At 39.5% G+C, this 22200-nt stretch overlaps 1 protein-coding gene across 2 annotated transcripts in view; it reads right to left on the bottom strand.

The window, feature by feature from the left end:
* Positions 1-22200, bottom strand: part of CLSTN2 (calsyntenin 2) — a 317814-nt gene that overhangs the window by 29287 nt on the left and 266327 nt on the right. For both annotated transcript variants that reach the window (XM_058031610.1, XM_058031611.1), the window contains exon 9: positions 4301-4463. In XM_058031610.1, coding sequence (XP_057887593.1) covers positions 4301-4463 — 163 coding nt within the window. The remainder of the gene's footprint in view (positions 1-4300; positions 4464-22200) is intronic.

The following is a 22200-nucleotide window of genomic DNA, read 5'->3' on the forward strand; positions in this document are numbered from 1 at the left end:
TAAAAAGTGTAGTAATGAGAACCTTGGGGAGCTCCCAATGGACCATGTCTGCTTTGATGCCCATTCAGGGGAGAAGCAGTTCAGAGACAGGGCCACCTCCCTCCTGTTCTCTTTGCTGTCTCTTTTGCTCTGGGAGGCAGACGTGCAAGCAAGTCAATTTTGTCCTTTAGATATGCTGAGAGAGTAATTCTGCCTGAAAATTTCTTTCACCATTAGAGAAAGAGAATCACTTTGGCCTTAAATAACCTGACCTCCATCAAAATCACACCCTTGACAATCATCACCAGACCAGCGATGTGAACAAAATTTTAAAGATGTGAAGAGTAAGTTATAGAATTAACCATATGTACCTGCAGAGAAAGCTGTCAAACTTCATGAGGGTACAGAAAGGGCTAATTCCAGGTGTTTGTTTCTGCCCTCACTAGGAGCCCATTTTGCTCAGCTTTGTGGTCAGCCTTACCTTTCCCCAGGCCTCACAGCACTGAAATCCCAGCTAAGGAATGAGATGGGATTTGCCATGCATGGAAGCTGGCACTTTACTGTGGTTACCAAACCAACATCAACACTTTAGCCTAAAGATAATGCTTAAACTCCTACCCTCAAATACACCACCCCACTCAAGTATAGCAGTACTGCACATCAACTGCACAAAAAAGAATTCACTCTAGGCCAACCATTGTGAAGGACCCTAAATCAATGAGTAAATCTGCTTAGATCTTCTGTTTAGTAAGATCCTTGAAGAAAGAACCAAGGGTTTTAGATTAAAAAAGAAAAATTATACCACAGCAACATACAGTATACCTAATTTTTAGTAAAGTTCATATTGACTATGCCAGAACAAATCATGCAGCTTTCCTCATGTGCAGAGTGTCATTAGAACTGGGAACCATTCCCCCGGCTTGGTTTTAAGTAATTGGGCCATTTCCTGGACTGCAGTAAACTTAACCCAGTGCCTGACGGACCCTAGGAAGGGTCTTTTCCCTCACTTTTAAAGGCTGGATTTCTGCTTTTTCAACCACCTTCACTCCCTGCTTGTCTCCAAGAATATGCCCTTCAGGAAAAGGCCAATTTTCCCTGCTTTTTGGAGAGCCCTAGCACTCAACTCACATTATTTAAAGAAATTTTGCATAAAATCAGGAACAAACAAATCAGGTAAGATTTTTACGTTGCCAGGGAAAGGGTAAAGATGTAGGAGAGATTTGCTGATGCCACAGACAAACCAAGTGAGCACACCATAGGCTAAAGTTTGAATTTGTCACATAAGCCTGAGGAATTGCACATTCAGTTTGTTTCCATGTTACGGTCAGGAGAACAGCACTGATCTTAAACTGCTCTTATATTTCACTTGAAAAGCTGAAGGTAGAAATAAAAAACAACCTAACTTTTCATAATGGAAGCTATTAACAAGCCTATAAAAGTCAGAAAACAGTTACTCAGGCATTGGAATATTAGTAATAGGCAATAATAGAATTTTACATGTCTAAAATTCTAAATTCTAAAAGGGTACAACTTTGAGAAAGAAAAGGAGGAGGTGCAGGCATGGTGCTTGCTACAGAGCCCCAGGATGAGGAGCAGTGTAAGAGATGGAAAGATCAGGGCTCAAAGAGTCAGTCACATCCCAGAGGACACTCAGGCTCCTAAAGAAGCAGCAGAGAACAATTCTCAGTTTCCAGACCAGAAATGAACATTTTCCAGACCAGAACTGAACATTTTCATCAACAAGAGGGTAAATCCCTCATAGCAGTAGCAGATTTTCCTATCAGTGCTAACAAGGTAAATGGCCATTTTTGTTCTTGATTTTTCACTGTCCTCTAAATACACTCCTCCTGCTCCCTGCCAGTCTTTCAGCTGCCCCACAGCCTCAATGACTTTGGGCTGTCAGCAAATCAGAGTCAGTGTGGGGAAAAAAAAGGAATGTTATTTCTTCTGATTCATTTACTTGTCTGAGTGGAAACTGTTTTTCAAATAATTTGACTTTGACAAACGGATGCTGTGTATTCAGAACTGTAAAGTGGTTTAGTAAAGACAGGAAAGAAGATCTTGCCCTTTCTGAAGGAAGAGGTTACACCAGTGTTCCTTTCTGCCAGTGCTTTAATGAAAAGAAAGGAAATAGTCTTAGCAAACCAGAGCTGGAAATTCTTCATATCCTCTTAACAGGGAGACTCCTGAATGGCTTATAACACCGAAATCACCATACATTTTACTGAAATAAACCACAGAATGCGGTAAAGCAGCTTTATAGTGTTGTGAAAATGTAGAGGTTTAGACTATTGTTACTTGCTAAAATGTATAAGCCTAAGTAGACTTAATAACAGTTTAACAGAAAGTATTTATAGACAAAAAATATTTATTTCATTGACCCCCTTTTTCTTGAAATATACAAACTTTGAAAATTATTGTTTTGACTAGAATGATTTGACTAGAATAGATTTGACTAGAATAGATTTGACTAGAACAGAATAAATTTTCTATGTTAATTAATTACTATTTCACAGACTGAAATACAGTGCTGAATCTTATTAACAAAGTGACTTTCCACACCATTCATGTAGAATAGTTTGAGGTGATCAAAACAAATGCACCAAATGATAAGCTTTGTCAAAAGCAGTATCTTGAAATCTTTTTTCACATAACCATTAGAAATTTATCTTCTTGCCTCACCCATGATAGTTTATCAGAATCTTCAGCACACTGCATTACTAAATCTTAGCATTTTCATTAGGTGGAAAATTTGTTTCCACTTTTGAGGAACTCAAATTCTGTCACTATGAAAAGAGCAATAACATAATATTACAGTAAATACTAATGGCTGCTATACATATGATTTCAGTAGTTTAAATTAGGTGTTCCACCAAAAAGGAAGAAGAATCTTATCCTGAATGGTTATTAATTAAGCCACCAAATTATCCCAGGCAAAAATAAAAATGTTTGAAAACAATATCCACTTTTTATTTCTTAACAGCTTAAATATGAAATATAGTCCCTGGCCTGAATGTATTGGGAGCCTACATGAGCAGTTTTGCCTTAATTCCTTATCTTCCCAATTTGAGGATTATTCACAGCCTCTATGGCATTTGCTCGTGTCTGGAAAGAACTAAATTTACAAATTACATTTGCATTTTCTAACTCTGGAACTTTGATCTAAAAATACTGCACCAATATTGCATAACAAAAAAAAATCAACACATGCAAACACCAGCTAGACAAGAAACAGTCCATACGTTCCAAGTATATGGGATCAGTGCAATGCTGACCAGCTTATCACACCTACAATAATTATCAATATTGTCAACTTATGAAATTTTGGTTTTAAGGTTAGTGCAGCTTCATTCTGCATGTTGTCATCAAAGTAGAGATTGGATCTTTACCCCACTCATAATCTAACAGCTGAATTTGCTTCAAGTACTATTAACACTGAACAGCCCTGCCATGAGTAAGATGTCCAAATTTTGCAAATAAGCAGAGATCAAATTGGTAAACAAGGTGATAATGGAGAAAGTGAGACTACATGAAAGAGTGGGGAAGAGACACAATCAATGTTAAAGCATTTTTCCTAATTATAGTTTCCTTCAATTCATACTTCAAGTGGAAAAAAGACAGTGTAAATAGAAAATCAACATGGAAGGGTAATGGAGACAACTTTACAAAAACAGAGCAGAGAAAAAGGAGCGCTTCAGGTATAAGGCAGAGAACAGAGAAAGAAAGTGGTGCAAGGATCAGGTAAAGAGAATGAGAAGAATTGGATTATAAAGGGTAGAAAACAGAGAAATGTAATATTTGAGCAAAAGCCCATATGGCTCAGGGGTTTGGACTTCTGGATTTATTTTACTCTCACTTTTACCTCTGGTGTACAACAGGGTGAATCAAGTAAATTCCTGGAATTGTTGGTGAGATACATCCAATGTGAAGGGGCCAGGACTGGGCCATGAGTTGTAAAAGAAATCTGAGGCAGGGACTGAAAAGAGATAGCTGGAGTTCTTTAGTACCTAGATAGTTCACTTAAGGTGGAAGAACAAGGGAAACAATTAAAAGAAGTGAGCACAAAAGATAAAGAAGACAATCTTTCACACTGAATAGACAAACTGTATCCAATACTTCTTCAGGTGATGAAAATGCAAAGCCTGTTAATGTCCTGTCCATTTTATCCTTGGACTTGATTCATTAACAACTCTGGATTTACACCTGATTTTATACCATTAATCTCTTAGCAGTTTATTTCCTATACAATCAGCAAGACAGGCAAGATTCTTTCTCGGCCTGGACTCCTGGTAGTGTTGCCTGTTTTCTGGTGTGATTTTACCTTGCCAGCAGGCCCCCACTGTGAGCTGCATGGCGATGTGGGAGGGGTGGATGGGCCAGTCGTTGGTCACCAGGTACGGCTCGTACGTCGTCCCGTCCATGTACAGCGTCACCACGGGGAACTCCACGTTGACCACGTAGTAGTGCCACTCCTTGTCACAGATCTGGGAGGCACAGCAGGGTGTTAGTCAGCTCTTACAGTGGCTGATTGTTATATCCCATGTGGTTTTCAAATCGTGTTTCCAAATTTCAGTTATGGGAAATAATGTTACTGTAATTTTTATGTCTTCAACATTAATGATGTTGATAAATACTCTTGGCAAAATATATGTAATAAATAGAGGCTTCTTAAAACACACTCTGAAACAAGACATGGATAGGAAAATAGAAAAATCAGGCAATTTGGTATTTCATCTACATTTTCATATTTCCTAACACATAATTATCTTAGGTTACAAATGCGAGATGTGGGTGGGGGTGTGTATTTTATTGCCATTGGTTAGAGGTGGGGTAGTTATCCTCTGTTCATTGGGCAGTTTTCTTTCTCTCTCCCCCAGCCAACCCTCCCTGCAGGAGATCTCTGCTGTCCATGGCCACTGAGTGTCCCTGCAGGGCTGATCCAATCCCAGCATCCCATGGGGAGATGCTCCGCCCAGGGGAGGAGCCAAGCATTCCTGCCTGGATCCAATCTGAGCCTGGCACAGCACAGCAGCCTTTGCCCCCTGCATTGCCAGAGGAGCAGCTTTCTGCTGCCCTGCATGGCCAGAGGGAGCCCAGGCCCATCTGCAGCAGCCCTGGAGCTGCAGAGGAAAACTCCCCCCTTGTGCAGGATCCCTGCTGCAGCAGAGCCACAGCTGGCACTGCAGGAGGGCTGAGCCCCCCTGGCATGGGGCTGGGACACCGCCCTGGCACACAGGGGACAGGGCATGGTCTGACTCTGTCAATGGTTTTGTTTGTATTATTGCATTTTTATTTTAATTTTCCTAGTAAAGAACTGTTGTTCCTACTCCCGTATCTTTGCCTGAGAGCCCCTTAATTTCAAAATTATAAATGTTCAGAGGGAGTTACATTTTCCATTTCAGGGGAGGCTCCTGCCTTCCTTAGCAGACATCTGTCTTTTCAAACCAAGACAATAATATTAGTTTCTTAATGCTTGTATCTAGTGTTGGAAACAGAACACTTCATGAAAGATGCTGGCATAGTTACTGAGCATTCCTATTAGGTTCAGATTAAGAAAATGTACAGCCCTTAGTCACAGACTGATGATTGCCATTATTAACTTATCCCATCAGTACTTAGAAAGTCCTGTGCAACCTGCCAGGACCTTGACAGTACTAAAAGGATCTGGGCCATGCCCTGTGCAACACAGAGGGACCAACCATCTATAGATTTGGGCAGGGAACTCACCTCTTGTCCACCCTTCATCTTTTGGCCTTGAGCTTTTCCCCAGATGGTGGGAAAATGAGGAGCTTTATGATTTCCCTGACAGCCACCAGCTTTGAAAAGCAACAGCCACAGTTACAACATACTTTCAGGATGACAACATTAGTGTCAAATCACACTGAATTTCTGAGCTGGACAGCCAGGGATTACTGCAGGATGGCCAAATCCAGCTTTAGTTTACAAATGTACAGCTGGATGAACCCATGCCTCTAGAGACAGAAGTCTGGTGTGCAAATATAAATGTCTGCCCAATTTTTTTTTCTGTTGTTCTATCTTACAATTTAAAAGTTCACAGGAATAAATCACAGCAAACTGGTAGGATGAGTGGGCTGTTTTAAAAACAAAAGAATAGTCACAACAGCGGTGCTTTCAGTTCTGGGGAGATCCTTGTTTTGGTGCATTAAGAAATGGAAGTGCTTGAATGCAGATATGCTTGCTGTTTCACAGAAGCAAGCAGAAAGTGATGTTTAACCGTAACATTTGTCCTTGGCCAGGTGAAGTGCTATCTGGGCAATATCTCCCCTTTGAAAGCAAAAGCTAATGTTTTGTTCCAGAAGACATTGCAACAAGAACTTAATTGCTTCAATTTCAAACAGATACATTTATTACTGCAGACATTGTACCTCCACAGCAAGAGATAAATGCAGCAAGGGGCTGCTGGGGGGAGCCTTCCTTTTGTAAGCAGCAGACAGCACAAATATTTTCTGAAGGTTAAATGAACTGAAACCAAAATTGAAAGTAAATAAATTGGAAGACTGAAAACGTTATCGAACAAACTCCAACCACCAACAGTATTGTGCAGCCCTGCCTTCCAAGGAAAAACAGCTTGCCAAGCCCCTGACCTCATCAGCATTTGATGCATCCATCACAGCCTCATGCAGCTGACATTTCACAGAAAACAAAACCTCATTTTCAGAGACCTTGCATGGCCCAAACCTGCAGGATGAATGCTTGGTACCTTGTGGAGAACTGTTCCACGCTGTTCCTGTTTTGCAACCCTGAACTGCACCATGTGCACCCCATGTGCACCCCAATGAGTGAGTAATCCTCATGTTTAACTCAAGCAAGGGCACTTTGACAGACCAAACCAAAACATTTTGGGGCATTACACCACAAAGAGCACAATAATGTGTAGCCGGTGTAATTAATCCATTAGGCAGTTAGATTTTTCAAAGAAAATGCTTCCTGAAAACACAACATTTCATAAATTCCAGAATTCAAGGCTCCTGCAACTGGGCTCAAGTTCTTCCAAGAAAAAAATACAGAAAATACAGATGCTCAACTGTAGATGTCAACACAAAGTACTCAGTAACTTTTATTTTTTTCTTATACGTTCTGGAACATAAGATAATGCAAATGCAGACAGCTTGGTGATGTCCTCAAGCCCTCACTGACCTGCATTTCCTTAAATTTTAACACATAAACACATCAAGTTTTGTTTTGAAGGATAAGAGTTACAGTCTCAGCTTGGTTGTTCCTGAGATTTAAACACCACTTGTTGGTCATCTTAATTGTCACCCAATTTCAATCCAGTTTAGGGACACAGACACATGTCTAGTCCTCTGAACCATCTTTCAGTATCTGTACTGGGCCCCAGTGTAAAACCAAATATTCTACAGGGAAGCAAAAAATTACTTCCAAACTCTGGAATACATCCCAGTGCTTCAGCAGCAGGTAATACTTCATGGCTGGCCATTTCACAAGCAACAAAATAATGAAATAAATAACTGTGGTGTGCAATTTGTTATGCTGTTACTTCAGACACCTTCTTTGCCTTCTTAACACAGGAAACCAGTTTTTTCCCTGCATGTATTCCACTGTGGCAATGGAATGCAATGTGAAGCAGTGAAAGCAGGAAAAGAAAATTATAAAATATACTACACTGGCAAATAAAGAAATTTTAACACTGTCAAGTTGGAAATTTATTTTAAAAATCTAATTTATACAGCTATTGTAATGAGATAAAATCACAGATGAGTGAGTTGGGATTTCCAAAAGTGCTGGGTGGCTTGGTCTAATCACTCTATCATGCCAGCCTGCCTCAAAAAAGTATTAATCAAATCACAGTGAATGAAACAGCCTGAAGTCCTAGTGCTGATTACAAGCCATTGGATTGGAATATATTTTTATGAAATAGCTGAAAACAGCCTGCATATAAATCTTAGGGAGTATGTGACCTAGGCTCTTGGCATCTTCTAAGGAAAAACATCAGATTTTTGTGCTTTATTTTGGAATGCTCAGGAAAAGACTGAAACCCAACTTCTTGGTCTGAGAAGCATGTGGTGCTTAGAACCAGACTTTGGTGGCCTGCAAAATGCCCCATTTTGCAGCTTTGTCCAACAGCCCAGGCCTGGCACCTGGGACAATCTGCAATTTCCAGCTCTCGGAGCCTCCCTTGGGTCAGTGGGGAATGGAGATCTTTCACTTGCTTGGCTGCAACACCAAGAATGCTCCCCAAGTGCTCAGGGAAGAGCTGTTCATGCTCACCACGAGCCTCTGCTGAGCTCCCTGCACATCCCTCTGGTACCCCTTGGCAGCCTGAGCAGGGAAACAGCTCTGCAGAGCCCAGTGTGCCCATGCCGGGGAGCCTGGGCAGGGAAACAGCTCTGCACAGCCCCTTGGTGCTGCTGAGAGCACAGCTGAGAGTGTCCCCTCAGGGCTTGGAGAGGCACCTGTGGCTCCCATCTTCTGCTTCCTGGGAATTTGCTGAGGAAGGGCTCTCACAACATACTCAAACATCCTCAACAAAAGCAGAAAGAAAAGAAAAAGGGAAGGGAAGGGAAGGGAAGGGAAGGGAAGGGAAGGGAAGGGAAGGGAAGGGAAGGGAAGGGAAGGGAAGGGAAGGGAAGGGAAGGGAAGGGAAGGGAAGGGAAGGGAAGGGAAGGGAAGGGAAGGGAAGGGAAGGAAAGGAAAGGAAAGGAAAGGAAAGGAAAGGAAAGGAAAGGAAAGGAAAGGAAAGGAAAGGAAAGGAAAGGAAAGGAAAGGAAAGGAAAGGAAAGGAAAGGAAAGGAAAGGAAAGGAAAGGAAAGGAAAGGCTCACTGCAAATAGCACCACTTACTGCAGGTATGAGACAAAAACCTTCCGCTTGAGTGGTCTGAACCACTCATTCAGTTGACAAAGGTGGTCTGACTGAACCACCTGTTTCAAGAAAGCATCTTAACCCCCATCCTTAGCCATCATTTATTAGAGCACACTTAAAGCACTGGGCCTGCTTTGGGACCCTAAATACAAGGATTATTTCGATAAACTGGGGTGAATTCAGTGGAGAACCAGCAGAAGTGTCAGCTCTGGCCACATGAGGAGAGGCTGAGAGAACTGAGCTTGTTTGGCCAGGAGGAGGCAGCCTTAGGGAAAAACAGCAGCCCTGCAGTGCCAAGGGAGAAGTGACCATGGACAGGCTTTTCAAAGTGGACAACTCTGCATTTTTATATCCCCTCACTAAGGAAGACAAAAAAATGCAGGGAATCTTTATGGCATTAGCATGATTCCCTCAGCCACAGTCCCCTGGTCAACCCTCCTGCCTTACTCTGAAAGCAGCCAAATGCTTTGTGGCTCGGCTTCAAAGCCTGGCCCCTACTACCCCGGTTCAGAGCACTGAAAATAGATGACAATTGGATTGGGAGAGGGATATTGATTTGAGTTTAAAAAACACCACATTTTTCTCTCCATCACCAAAAAAATCCTCCTGAAAGAGCTTTTTAAAAATTTAAAAAGGTTTGGAATTGCTCTTTTTCTGTTGATTCAAATAATTTTGATAGGTTTTTTATATATTTTTAAATATTTATAAATATTTTATTATGTATTTTGAACATATTTTTATAGTATTGAGAGAAAACACTGCACTGCTTACGAACAGGGAGCTAAAAGGAAGGTTCTGAGAGACTGTTTCATTATACTTTGATTCAGGAGCTAAGCAGTAGTGCTCCTGCAACAAGGAAGTCTACAAAAGATAATAATTTGGAATTGGTTGGCAGTAGATTTCATATAAATTGAAAAAGTTACATATATTTGCACTTATTCAGAGAAAGATGTGTATTACATATGTAAATTTAAAAAAATTAAACATTTTAGGCAGTTGAGTCATTCTGCCTGAGATTGGTGAGTTTTTCATGAAGGCAGTTCACAGGTGAGCACAGAGGGCCTTTCTCCTCTCCCACTCTGGGATAAATCATGGTTGTGTCTGAAATGGGATCTTTAAAGATATTGAATGAGCTTTTATCTGTTACTTTAGAATCTCATTTATTATCCTAATTGTTTTCTTAATGTCAATTCTCATCCACAGACGTCTGCAAGTTAGCAATATTAGTTTAAAAGAAGAAAAGGAGATGCCTTAGGGCATTGCTGTTGCTATGACTGCTGCTTCCTTTTAATTTCTTCTAATAAATCTTTGCCTCAAATTTCAGTAGCTGAGCTACTTGCAAAGCTCTTTTTTGCATTGTCTATAAACACTTCTGATTTCTTTCTTACCTTTTTTTTTTTTTTAATTATCCCTACACGACCAGGAATGGAAGAAAACACTGCTAAAAATATCCTGGTGTTGATCTCAAGTGTGTAGTTCAGTATGCAGATATTCAGTGTGAAGAATGACATTGCTTCACTGGGGGTACCTGGGTTACCTGGTGTCTTTCTGTTTTCTGATACATTGAACAAAAATCTGTTTCTGCCAAGAATATGTGGTTTTATGGTAAAATTCTGCTTTTGTGGGAGTCAACAGATATGCACTTGAAATTGGCTTTGTGCTACAGTACAGTCAGTCAGCATTCACTTTGGGGAAGAGCTTTTGGAAATAAACAAAAGCGAAGTGCAAACACTGACTAATCAAATCCATTCAGCCACGTGAATTGCTGTATTGTTATTCTGCATTATTATTATTATTATAGCATTATTATTCTGCCTCAGGAATAGACTCTGCATTAGGACATATTTACCACATGTGTTGGCTTTATTCAACGTCAGCATTGCTTTCCTGGAAATGATTAAATGATCTCTGGGAAAGGGTTTGATATCCCTGACCACGAAGTGAAGGTGTGCAGATTGCAGATAGGTCTCCAATATCTGCACAACCTCTTGAGAAAACTTTAAATCAATCAAAATATTCATATTATGTACCAGGGCGTTTTGAAAAGATATTCTCTTTGTGTTTCATGTTCTGCATTTATACTTCAGCAGCTCCTTCACAGGACATCTTTCCAAGGCCCCGGCCTACCTCACCCGGCCCATGGCCTCCCCTCCCGCACCCAGCCCACAGCTGGGCAGGGGAGCTCTGACCTCTTTCACCACCAGAACCCAAGAGAGCTTCCCCTGGGAGTTCTCTGCTTTTAACCTCCTGTGTTCTCAGAGGCGTATCCATGTCCTCAGTGGCCAATATTCAAATCTGAGCACCTATTGGTTTGACTGCCAAACTCCCAAAAAACTCACTTCCTTTTCAAACCAGGACAAAAGGACACGGAATAAAATGATAACCAAAGACATCTTAGTTTCGTATTCTGCAGCCTTCTGTGGTTGCATGGCCACAGTGCTGGTCCTTTTCCATTAGAAACCACCCTTGTTTGAAATTTATCTGGCTGTTCACCTGCACAGATTTGTCTCCTGTCTTACTCTTAGAAGAGACTTGACAACTCTGTCCTAGACCAGAAGACTTTCACATTACTCTGAGATGGAGAGATGATAAAAACAATTCACTGGTGCAGTCTTTTACAGCTTTTAGTGGTACATATATACATATGAATGTATGAGATACATAAATATGCATATACATACATACACACACACAAAACTTCAGCGTTTTTAATTACAAACTGGAGTGAAACATTTGAAAACAGCGTTGTAGAATAGTTGTGTATTTCTAAAACTTTAAAGTAAAAAGGGATCACTGTTTTTAGAAAGCATGGTACAATCACTGAAATAAAGAAACTCAAACAGCTCATATCAATGTGAATATTTTCTTAGACCAATTTGTAGTATTCTAGTTGTTCAGGCAGGGTATTTTCAACAGCTCATATCAGAATAAACTGATTTACAAACTATTATAGAAAGGGAAATTATTAGCATACAAAGATGAAAAAACAATTTTAGAAACAAAGTATTTAATAACTGAGTTGGATTGAAATTGAAACTAAACTACTGAAGTGACACACAGCTAATGAAAACTGATCCCTGTTAACTCTACTATTAAAGTTATTGTTGATATTCCTTAAGCTACCAAATAACAATCTTGGTAGGTAATAGAAGGGAAAATAATTTATACTAAGTGTTATAATGGTCCCATAAAGAAACTTCCATGGGATTAGGTTGAATGTTGGTTCTTCTTCACCAGTAAGGGAATTTTTCCTGGGCGATAATCTCTCTCTTGCTCTCACTGCCTTGTGTAAATAAACCCAGTTAACATTATTTGACTGTGGTGCTCGGGATTGCACCATCCCTCTTTCCAGGCTTTCTGGACTAAGGACTGGTCTCCAAAGAGGAATTAGAATGGGAGCAAGGCAGTGGCCTCCTGTTTCAGAAGCAATATTCCCTTCTGAAGCTGTTAGAAACTGGTACCCAATGAAGGGAGTAGCAAAAGTGAGACAGCCAGGATGGGGAGCAGACCACTTTAAGTGTTTTTCATGTTCCTCTACTGTTGTTTAAAAAAGTAAATTAAAAAATCAAACTATTTCTATTTATCTGTTCTTTGTGCTTATAATATTTCATTACTTGTAACAGGAAGCTTTATTGAACAGTAACTCATCGTGGTGTATTATTTCCCTTTTTTCCTTTTATTCTAAAATCTCCTTTATTTTTCTATTAATGAACACCAACCCATCAGGAATTTTAAAAAGGCAGAAAAATCCCCTGATGTCAGGATACAAAAGGAACAAGTAAAACCATTAAGGATAATGCAAAGAACTTTGCTTCAGAGATGCAGCATGGCCACTGGCAGCTTGGATTTGCCCTTGGAAATCTACAGCTGAGGAGAGCAGGAAAAGCAAGGGAAGAGAGGCCCCAGCATGGATGCTGCAGTGTGTCAGGCTCAATAAAATATTGCCTGGCTCCTATCAGGGTGGAAAACTGCTCCTATCTAAATGGAAAGAATGATCAATATCCCAGGATGCATGCACTTTCTACTAAGTAATGAAACATGGGGACATTTTTTAAGATCAACTTGAATCAACTGAATCTGAGGAATGAAAATATCAACCAAAGTCTTAGCAAGAATAAACACTACAAGTTTAATTTCCTGCCTCCCAATTGAAAGGGCCTCTATGATTGTTTCATTTATATGCCAGATATTGATCTACATTGTGATTTGTCTGTATTAATTTTCTGTTAAATATCTCTCTAGACTAAAGAAACTACTATAAATGTTATATACCCAAATGTGTATATATCTGATCAGAGATGAAAAAATGCAAAGACTTTGGGAAGATCATGTCTTTGGGAATTATTCACAAACTGAACACATTTACCACTTAAATAAGAATAATATTAAGGAGAACTGTGAAACCCACCAGATCCTTTGAGCTCCTACCTACTGAAATGGCCTAAACACCTCTGTTTCCTGATATTTGGTTGGCATTATTTATTGAAGTGCTCAAATAATTTTTTTAATTTCGCCTATTAGTGCATTTATAAAGCATTTATAGCATTAAAGCATGTTTTATTTCCAAATGGCACCCATTATGTTCCTGAGGGCATCACTGGCAAGGGAGTACCGAGATCAGGGATGTTTTAATGTACGTCGAGGCACAAATTGTGTCAGTCTTATTTTCTTGCATTATTAATGTCCTTTCCAAATCTAAAAAGGTGTGGGCTTTTGAACAACCTGATTTCAAAGGGAGCTGAAAGGAGCTTTTGGTCTGTGAGTTTGTTCCCTCCTCAAGACAGGATACATAGAATTCGGCTTCATTTCACTCATGAGGCCTCATCTTTGAATCTTATCTGGAATTTAAATCACTTTCTCTCATCTCCAAAATCTGCCTTCTTAGGTGACACATGCAGGAATTCTGTCTGTCAGATGTTTCTATTAAGAGATTTGCAACAAACTTATTTTTCACTTTGGAGGGCTCTGTCTGCAAATGGAATTTTGGTCATAAACTAAATGAAATGCTCATTTAGCACACCTCCTGAAAAAACCATTATTTGCTAGAAAACCAAGCAAATAATTTTCAGTTTATTAATAGTACTTAATAAAAAAATAAGTTTCATTAAAAAAAAACAAAAGCTATGAGGGTTAATACAAAACAAACCCTGCTATTCTTTGCCATTACCTCTCAAATATTAATATACATGCTTTTTATTCAGTTTGCTTTCTAGAAGCCTGGCTGAAATGATAATACTCAAACGTTTAAAGGTTGCATTTGAGTCAGGCATCTTGACTGCCTGCTGCTTCAAGGGCTGAGACAATTGAGAGCTGTGGCCACACTCCTGAAGGGTCCTTCTTGTCTCTCTGAGCATCAGGAGGTGGCATGAAGAAAAAGGAGGCTGTCCCTGTTCAAAGCAGGATGATACATCCTTTCCTTGCTGCCGAACAAATAAAACACTTGGTTCAGGCAGCTTTTAAGATGTTATAAAGGTACAAAGAGTGGGATCAATGCAAACTTGACCCCGGAGACAAAGAAAACAGGGTGGCTGGGGCTTGTTTGCTTTAGAGGACAAACACTTGTGCTCAGCTCTAAAAACACCTCCTGAAGAGAGCTCCTGTCTCCTCCCTCTCACACAGTCCCACCTACACACACCACTCAGTTTGTCAGACCAAGGGACTATGCTCCCTTATCAATGCACATCCCACAGGAAGTTATATGCTGGCATTAATTCATTAAATAAACATCCAGACTTGATGCCTGAGCTCTCATCTCCCATCTGGGAAACACTGGGGTTCCCAGGCTGGGCTGCAGGCAGAAGAAAACCCACCTGGATCCTGCCTGGGGCTGCACACCTGTCCTTTGCTGGCTCTTTGAAGGCCCCCAGCACTTGGCAAATCCATCTTCAAAGGCTCTGATCTCTGAAGGAAGTGCTGAGACTGCTTGCAAGGGCTGCTTTGAACATGCTCAGCAAAGGCAGATGCAGCTGACATGGGTGTTAAACACCTCTCATGATTTCCACATTTCGGGAGAAGCGGTTTACTTGAAACGTTATTTGCGCTGTTGAAAGGGCACAGTGCAAATTGGAGATGAAAGAATCCCTGCTTTTCACACAAGTCTCACACTGAATTGAGAGGATCTTTCCAGGGAAGGGAGTGGAGGGAATTCCATGGAGGGAATTCCATGGAGGGAATCTCTTGCAGCTCAGAGCTCTGGCAGGTGTGGATACTGCAGCACCCTGAGCTGGGGGCAGCTACGGCAGCATAAAGGCACAGCAAAAATAGGTGCTCCTTATTAGTCTGGCATTTACTTCTGTTCCAGCAGACAATTAGGACATAATGCAGGGAAAAGCAAATGGTATTTTGTTTTAATGCAGCTAAAAGGTGGCAATGAGTCATACTTGGCTCCCTTAATAATTTCTGTAAGGTGAAGAATGGTTGTGTGTCCATGCTGCTGTATTTATACATAGATATAAGTCAGGAAATGATACAACTCAAATATTATGCATAGTCTCTTTAGTGAAATGGGGACTGCTGGGGCTTTAATTACAGAGCTGGCATTTTGCAGACAGACTGATTATGTGTTATATACCGTAGGAAGGTAATTAGTTATCAGCTGTATGTGTGACTTTGCCAAAGATTGCTGTTATTTTGTCAATATGCAGCTTGCTTCTAGTACTAATCATGATGTTCTTTATTCACAATTGAGCTGTCTGAAATTTTCCCAGGGAAGCACTGTTTCGCTGATTGGTAAATGGGTGCTGAAATTACTATTTTTAGAAATGGGAGAACAGGTTCTTCAGGTAAAAAATAAAAAAACAACCCTGAAAAGTATGCCTTTTATGCCTTTTTAGTTTTGCCAAATAGGTCAATAGGTGTTTACTTTCAAAATTGTAAATAACTTTCAAAAAAATCTGAATATTAAGGACAAAACTTCCAACAAGCTCCCCTAAAGTATGTAATAACAGACCCATACCAAGTCATATGGAAGACTTACATGACATAAAAGAACTGCAACTGCAGAAATAAAGACAATAGGTGGATTCTCTGCCAGCGGAGAGCTGTGCATTTCTGAAATCCAAACAAATAGTCCATTTGGGCTAGGAAGTGACATTCAAGGAGAGCAACAGCAGCTCTGTCCCTATGGGAAGGAATGCAAGTGTGACATTCAGCAATGTCTCTTATGACCTGAAAGCAACTGGACATTTCGTGTCACCTCTGCATGCAGAGGACTATCTATGGCCCCCTATTGCACATGCTCTGGAGTCACATTAATATCCTCATTTATGTTTGAATTGTAGTACATTTAACTGTTATCACAGTTCTCCTTCTATTTACTTTAGCTGAGCACTGGGTGCTAAGTTACTGCAAGACTTTTCATTAAACCAGCCACATTTGGTTAAATATTGATCATATGCAAAATGAAGGCTGAATTTGAAATCAGGGTCTCTGTGCTGGCCATGGAGTTACAGCAAACCCTCATTTGGGAGTGCATCCAAATCCAGGGATGGTGGCAGAGGTGTCTCAGGGAGAGAGGGCATGAGGCCACTTAGGAAAGATTAAAAAGTGCCACGCAGGTCATGCATGCAATTACAGCAACAGTAAATTCCTCTGAACATGTCTGAGTCCACAGGTTAATTGGAGTGAACAAACTGGAAGGGGAAAGATTGAATTAGTAATGAAAGGATCACAGTAAGATAGGAAAAGAACTTAGCGAGCTCCTGGGCTGTGTGACTGCTTGAAAAAATGCAGTAAAATTCTGGAGTGTCTGGAATACCATTGTCCATTTGGAAGAACACTAAAACAGGGGTAGGAAGATCTGTGCAGTATCAGTCTGCAGGTTTTTTGTCTGTTTTCAAGCAGTTGTGAGTAAATTAGAAATAGGAACTTCACTGGCTTTTAAAATTTGAAGCTTTAAAATTTTAAAATTTGAAGTTTTGTTATAATACCCTACCAGAACTTGGTGCAACTTCTATGGCATAGTGATGCTTCTTTTGGGAAATTTTCTTGCTGATGGAGGTTTGTTATGACTTTAATATGCAATTACTTTAAGAACCCCTACAAAACATTACAGCTATCAATAATACCAAAGAATGGTAGGAACTTGCCTGAAATTATGATTCAATAAACTTGAAATTTCTAAGATTAAAGTTGCACTTTTAATTTCACTTGAAAACTTCTGCTAATGGAAGATTCAAGTAAGGATCCTGCTTTTGCCTGCCTAAGAAGTTTCTGTAGGGTTCACTGCCTGCTTATAAAGAATATGCAACTCTCAAGTAGAAAAAGCTTTCAAGACATGAAATTATTCATAAGGATTTCCATTTCCTAGCCAGCACTAGTGCTGCTACAAGACTATAAGTGGATCCACAATTATTTGTAACCCAAACAGGTTGTAACTGCTAATGAGAGAACAGTTAATACTACATTTTGAAGTTAGCTTGGCTCTGCCATGCTCTGGCAAAGCTCAGGGATCCAGGCACAGCTTGAAGAGCACATTTTTAATTGGTGGCATTGAACTGAAAACCTGCACAGTTACCCTGACCTTATTTAACAGCTGCTGATTCTCCTTTATCCTTACACAGTGCATTTCCATTGGTAAGGAGGCAGAGGTTTGGAATCTCAGCCAGTGCAGATTCACACCAGTGACTTCACACTGGCTCATCAGCTCTGCAGATGCCTGCTGCAGCCCTTGGGAATTTTTTACTTTCTGCAGCACATAAACACAGTAATAGCAGCAAAGTTCAATATGGCCAATAGATATAAATTCTTCTGAAATCCCGGTGAGTGCAAAAAAGTGTTTTTTAAATCTATGTCTTAAGACAGTCAATATCTTTAGAAAAGTAGAGCTCTTTATGAAAAGTGAAATTGATCTTTCTTCAAATTCATGTAAATCACGCATTTGGTTTACCCACCACAGTCATTCCTAATACATCCCATGAGCTCTGTAAATAAGAATATTGATTTTGATGACCTCGGGAGGTGGTGCAGTGAGAACTGACAAATCCATAGTACAGCTAAATGACTCCTGCAGTCTTAGGTGAGGAGTTGTTTATATGGCTACTTTCACATGACAAATGCCTGATATAAGTTTTATTAAACCACTAGCAGTCATAATGATATATTTTTAGAATATTATTTAGAGCCGGAAGGAACTTTAAGAGGATATATAAAGTGTGTCTTTCTCTGTGCCAAGGTTGCACAATGTACACATGCTACAATTTCAATAATATATATAAGAAAATAAAAATTTAGTGGGTAAAGTATAGAAAAGGAGGATTATTTGGTGCAAGCAAATAACTGCATTAGAAAATGCAGCTTTCAAATAAGAGCCTTTCTACTTAAAGTTCATTCATTTGTGGTGGTGACACAGGACACTTCACTGCAGTGACAGGAAGAGTTTGCAAACTGATTTGCATGCAAGCTGTGAGCTGCTTCTGTAGCCTTGAAACTCCTAATGTGTAATACTGATTTTCACAATGGGTTTCAAAAATATGGATGGCTTAATTACAAGTTTAAATAATGAAATTGCTTAATCATGCTGACAGATAAAGCACCTGAAAAGCCTGATTATGTACAGTAGCTGCAGCATGTCTTTGTGCTGTCATGCTGTAACTTCCAGGTGGCTTACTAAATTAGATCAGTAGTTCATTCATGATGAAATAATTCTATTATAGCCCACCTTTCTTGTTCCTAAATTGCATCAAGGAAATGTGTCAGTTCAGTAACACTTGCTGACTGCAGTTAGGCAGCACCCTGTTTTTAAATGTAGAACTAGAAAGCTGCTCAGTTTTGCATTTTTACATAATTTTTCACCATGTGCTTGAAAATATGCCTTCCTAGGCTTTGACATTGTCAAGAGACTACCCAGATGTTAAAGCAAATCCATGGAAAAGCACTTTATTCCTGAACTGCAGACATTCAGAAACCCTGGCTCTAAGGTTGGAATAAACAGTTCATGAACATGGATAAATGAATTTATATTTATTAATAACACAACCTCTTTGTCTCCTAACATGCCGTTGCAAGGATAAAGATCAGTCCTATCTTTGTGAAATGCTTCAGACACCACCTGAAAGCCAACCTGCTTTTCCTTTAAGCTAAATTTCCTGAGGGCCTCAGGAAATTGCCCAAGTAATGGATCTTGAACATTTCTAAACCAGTTTCTGCAGGTGTGGTACAAATTCTGGAGCACAAGTGATAAATCACATACAGTGTAAAAGATAAATATTAGAAATAGCTGACAAATAAGAGAGTAAATGTGACTTTTCACCTTCAAACAATAGTTTGATAGGAAATTTCCATTCTAGGCTTCAAATTTCTCGAGTTCCCAGAGTAGTGTAAAACCAGGGCAATAACAGACACTTTAATCCAGATTGTTTAGATTTATTAATAGCTCCATATCAAGATTTTCACTAAGAAATTAAATCAGTTGGAGGGTCTTCCCACAGGATGCTTTAAGAATGTCATACTTTTTATTATTTCATGGTACTATAGACAATTTAAACTTCCTTTTATTCTATGTAGAGTTTCCTTCCTTTTCTTTTTACTGCTTTCATTGAGAAATTAGTGTCTTAGTGTCTTAAAGAATGTTTGCAACAGTTCTAACTTCCCTTGGGAATGACCATAGCTACATATGGGAAAAACAGTTGTCCATGGAAGACCCCAAGGACAGCACATTATAGGGATCATTTTCAGAAGGGTCAACCCAGTTCATTTAAAGTAGCTGAAAGTCCCACACCAGTGTAATAAAGCTGTAATAAAACAGGTCAGAAAATTGCAAAATGTAGAACAGAAATATGCAGAAAAATGTCCAAATAACTTCAAGCAAAAGCAAGTAGAGAAATGATGAAATATTGAGCTTGGTTGTTCCTTAAGGTCATAGAAGTTTTACAGAAGAAATTTTACAGAGCAGTCACTGCATTTCACACTGGGCTGTGCTGCAGAAATCAGAAATGCACAAAGGCACACCAATTTGTAGGGAATACTTCAGAGTGCCTCAAGAGGAATCCTGTATGTCATAAAGCAAATTCTGGACAGCCACTGTGAGTGGTTTGTGAAGATTTTGTTGTTATCAGTGATAGAGCAGTTGCATTAAAAACTTATATTAAACAAGCTTTTTTCAGTTCGGATCTCAAAGAATATTTTCACCATTTATCATCACTGGTGACTCATCCTTGTGCTACCAAAAACTGTTTTGAAGCAAGACACTGAATAAATATTTGCCAAAATAGCATTCAAAGATGGAAAGTAGCAATAAAGTGTGTGAGAATAGACAGGGCTGTAATGGAAGGCACTTAAGGTGCCAGGAATGCCACAAAGGCTTCTTTAAGTCCTGGAATTGTTTAATCTCTGTTGCAGAATTAGTCATTCATTTATCATTTCTCTCTTACTGGCTCTGTAGGCAAACACCTCACTGATTTGTTTCTGCAGTTTTATTAAAGCTGTATGCAATAAGCAGTGCAGGCCTGCATACTAATTTCTAAAGTAAGTGTTTAAGAGCATAAGAAACTCTTCTGAGCTTCAAGTAATAAACAACTAAACTCCATCATAAAGAAAAAAGGTGACTTCAAATAGAGCATCATGTTGGAAAGGATGGGACTGCTAAGACCGATGGCTTTTACCTAGAGATTAGATTTCATGCATAGAAATGATGGAAACTTGCAGCATCTTGTCTCTCTGTGTACCCTTACCCCTCCTGGACTGAGATTTTGGTGCACTTTCCATATGAACTCACTTGTTTTCTCTCTCTCCAGTCTCTCAAGAGGGAGGCCACATACAGCTTTCATTATATAAAGGGTGCTCTTAAAACTGAACGCACACAAAAACCAATTCTAAACAATGGCTAAGAATCCAACAAAAAAGAACAACTTCCAGGCATAAATCCTATTGTTTCATGGAAATATCCAATTTAACTATATTTAAAAAAAAAAGAGTTCAAATACCAAATCAATTTCATTTTATCTTCTTATCATGTAACATAAATTCCTTCAAAAGTCAGTTCGTGCTCTGCCATGTCCTTGAGCAGGTGCTGATTTTAAAAAAGGAGCTGGGAGTGAAGCACTTGCCTGCCATGGCCCCTGGTGTGTGTGAGGCCATGGAAGGGGTGAAGTGCAAACCAAGGCCTTGCCTTGATCCCTCAGCAGCTCCGTGCCCACACTGACCAAATGCACAGCACTTAGACTTATCCAAACCATCTCCTGTGGTTCCTGTTAGAAAATGAATTGTTCTGGGGGTTTTTCACAATGAAAAGCACTGCAGGTTAATACTGGATTGTTCAGTCAATTTATCTCATCTCAGTAAAGAAGCATTAACTTTCTTCATGTTTATCTGGTTTTTGCTGACTTAGAATGACTCCACATCCTGCACTAGATTCCCCGTTTTTAATGGGATCAACATAAATTTTGCCTGTGGGGTGAAGGCTGTTTGCAGAATTATAAGATCCTGAAAATAATGTTGCACTGTGAATAAAGTACATGAAAAAATTGCTCATCTCTGGCTCAGGTACCTTCTCCCACTAAAAAAAGTGTTGTTATCCTACTGATTTAGGAGAAGAAAAAATACCTTTTGGCTGTCCTCATATTTGTATGAAAAGTGTCATACCTGTTCAGAACAGTGTGAAATACACCATCCTGTTTAGTGTTATGTATTCCACTGTCACCAAAGGCTTGAGTGACTTGGTTAATCATTCAAACTGCAATTCTGGTTTGGTTCACAGCTTTCTAAGCAAGTCAAAGAAACAGATTTAATATTTTATATGTTATTCTTAGATGTCCCAAATGCATATTTAGCTGCCTAAATAATTCACTTAAAATAAAACCTATGCTCATTTGAGATAATTAGATAATAATTTAAATACCTTTTAAAAACGTTTTGTTTTGTTAAGAGTCATTTCTGCCCTTTTTGTAATAAGTTCTTGGGTTTAAAAAGAATCCAATACTTCAAGTATGAGAAAAGAAATTACATAAATGTTGACAAACACATCATGATATTAAATTTAAACTTTTGAATGGGAAATTCAGGAAAAGGGTCATGATCCTGAAACAAAGGAAACACCTGGGCTTATAAAGAAATGGAAATAAAATGAAGGAACCTCCTCTACCTGGGCATCTATTGCAGTTTTTATAACCAATGTTACAGACCTGACACTGATTTTCTTTAACATTGCTCTTTCCATACCTTTTCTTCCAGATTACTGCTAATGGATTCTCTCACAACTAAGACACTTAATTTGCAAAAGGATGAAAGTGGGGAAAATCCCAAACTATCCACACTTCTTTCTTTCCATGTTTCTTATAAATAACAAGGACACCCTCAGCAAAAAGTCTGATAGCTCTGATTATCAGCATCCTTTGCAGGTCACTAGTACAGGCACATCTGCCCAGGGCTGTGGCACTCTCAG

Source organism: Melospiza georgiana, chromosome 10 (assembly GCF_028018845.1).
Source record: "Melospiza georgiana isolate bMelGeo1 chromosome 10, bMelGeo1.pri, whole genome shotgun sequence".
Taxonomy (NCBI): domain Eukaryota; kingdom Metazoa; phylum Chordata; class Aves; order Passeriformes; family Passerellidae; genus Melospiza; species Melospiza georgiana.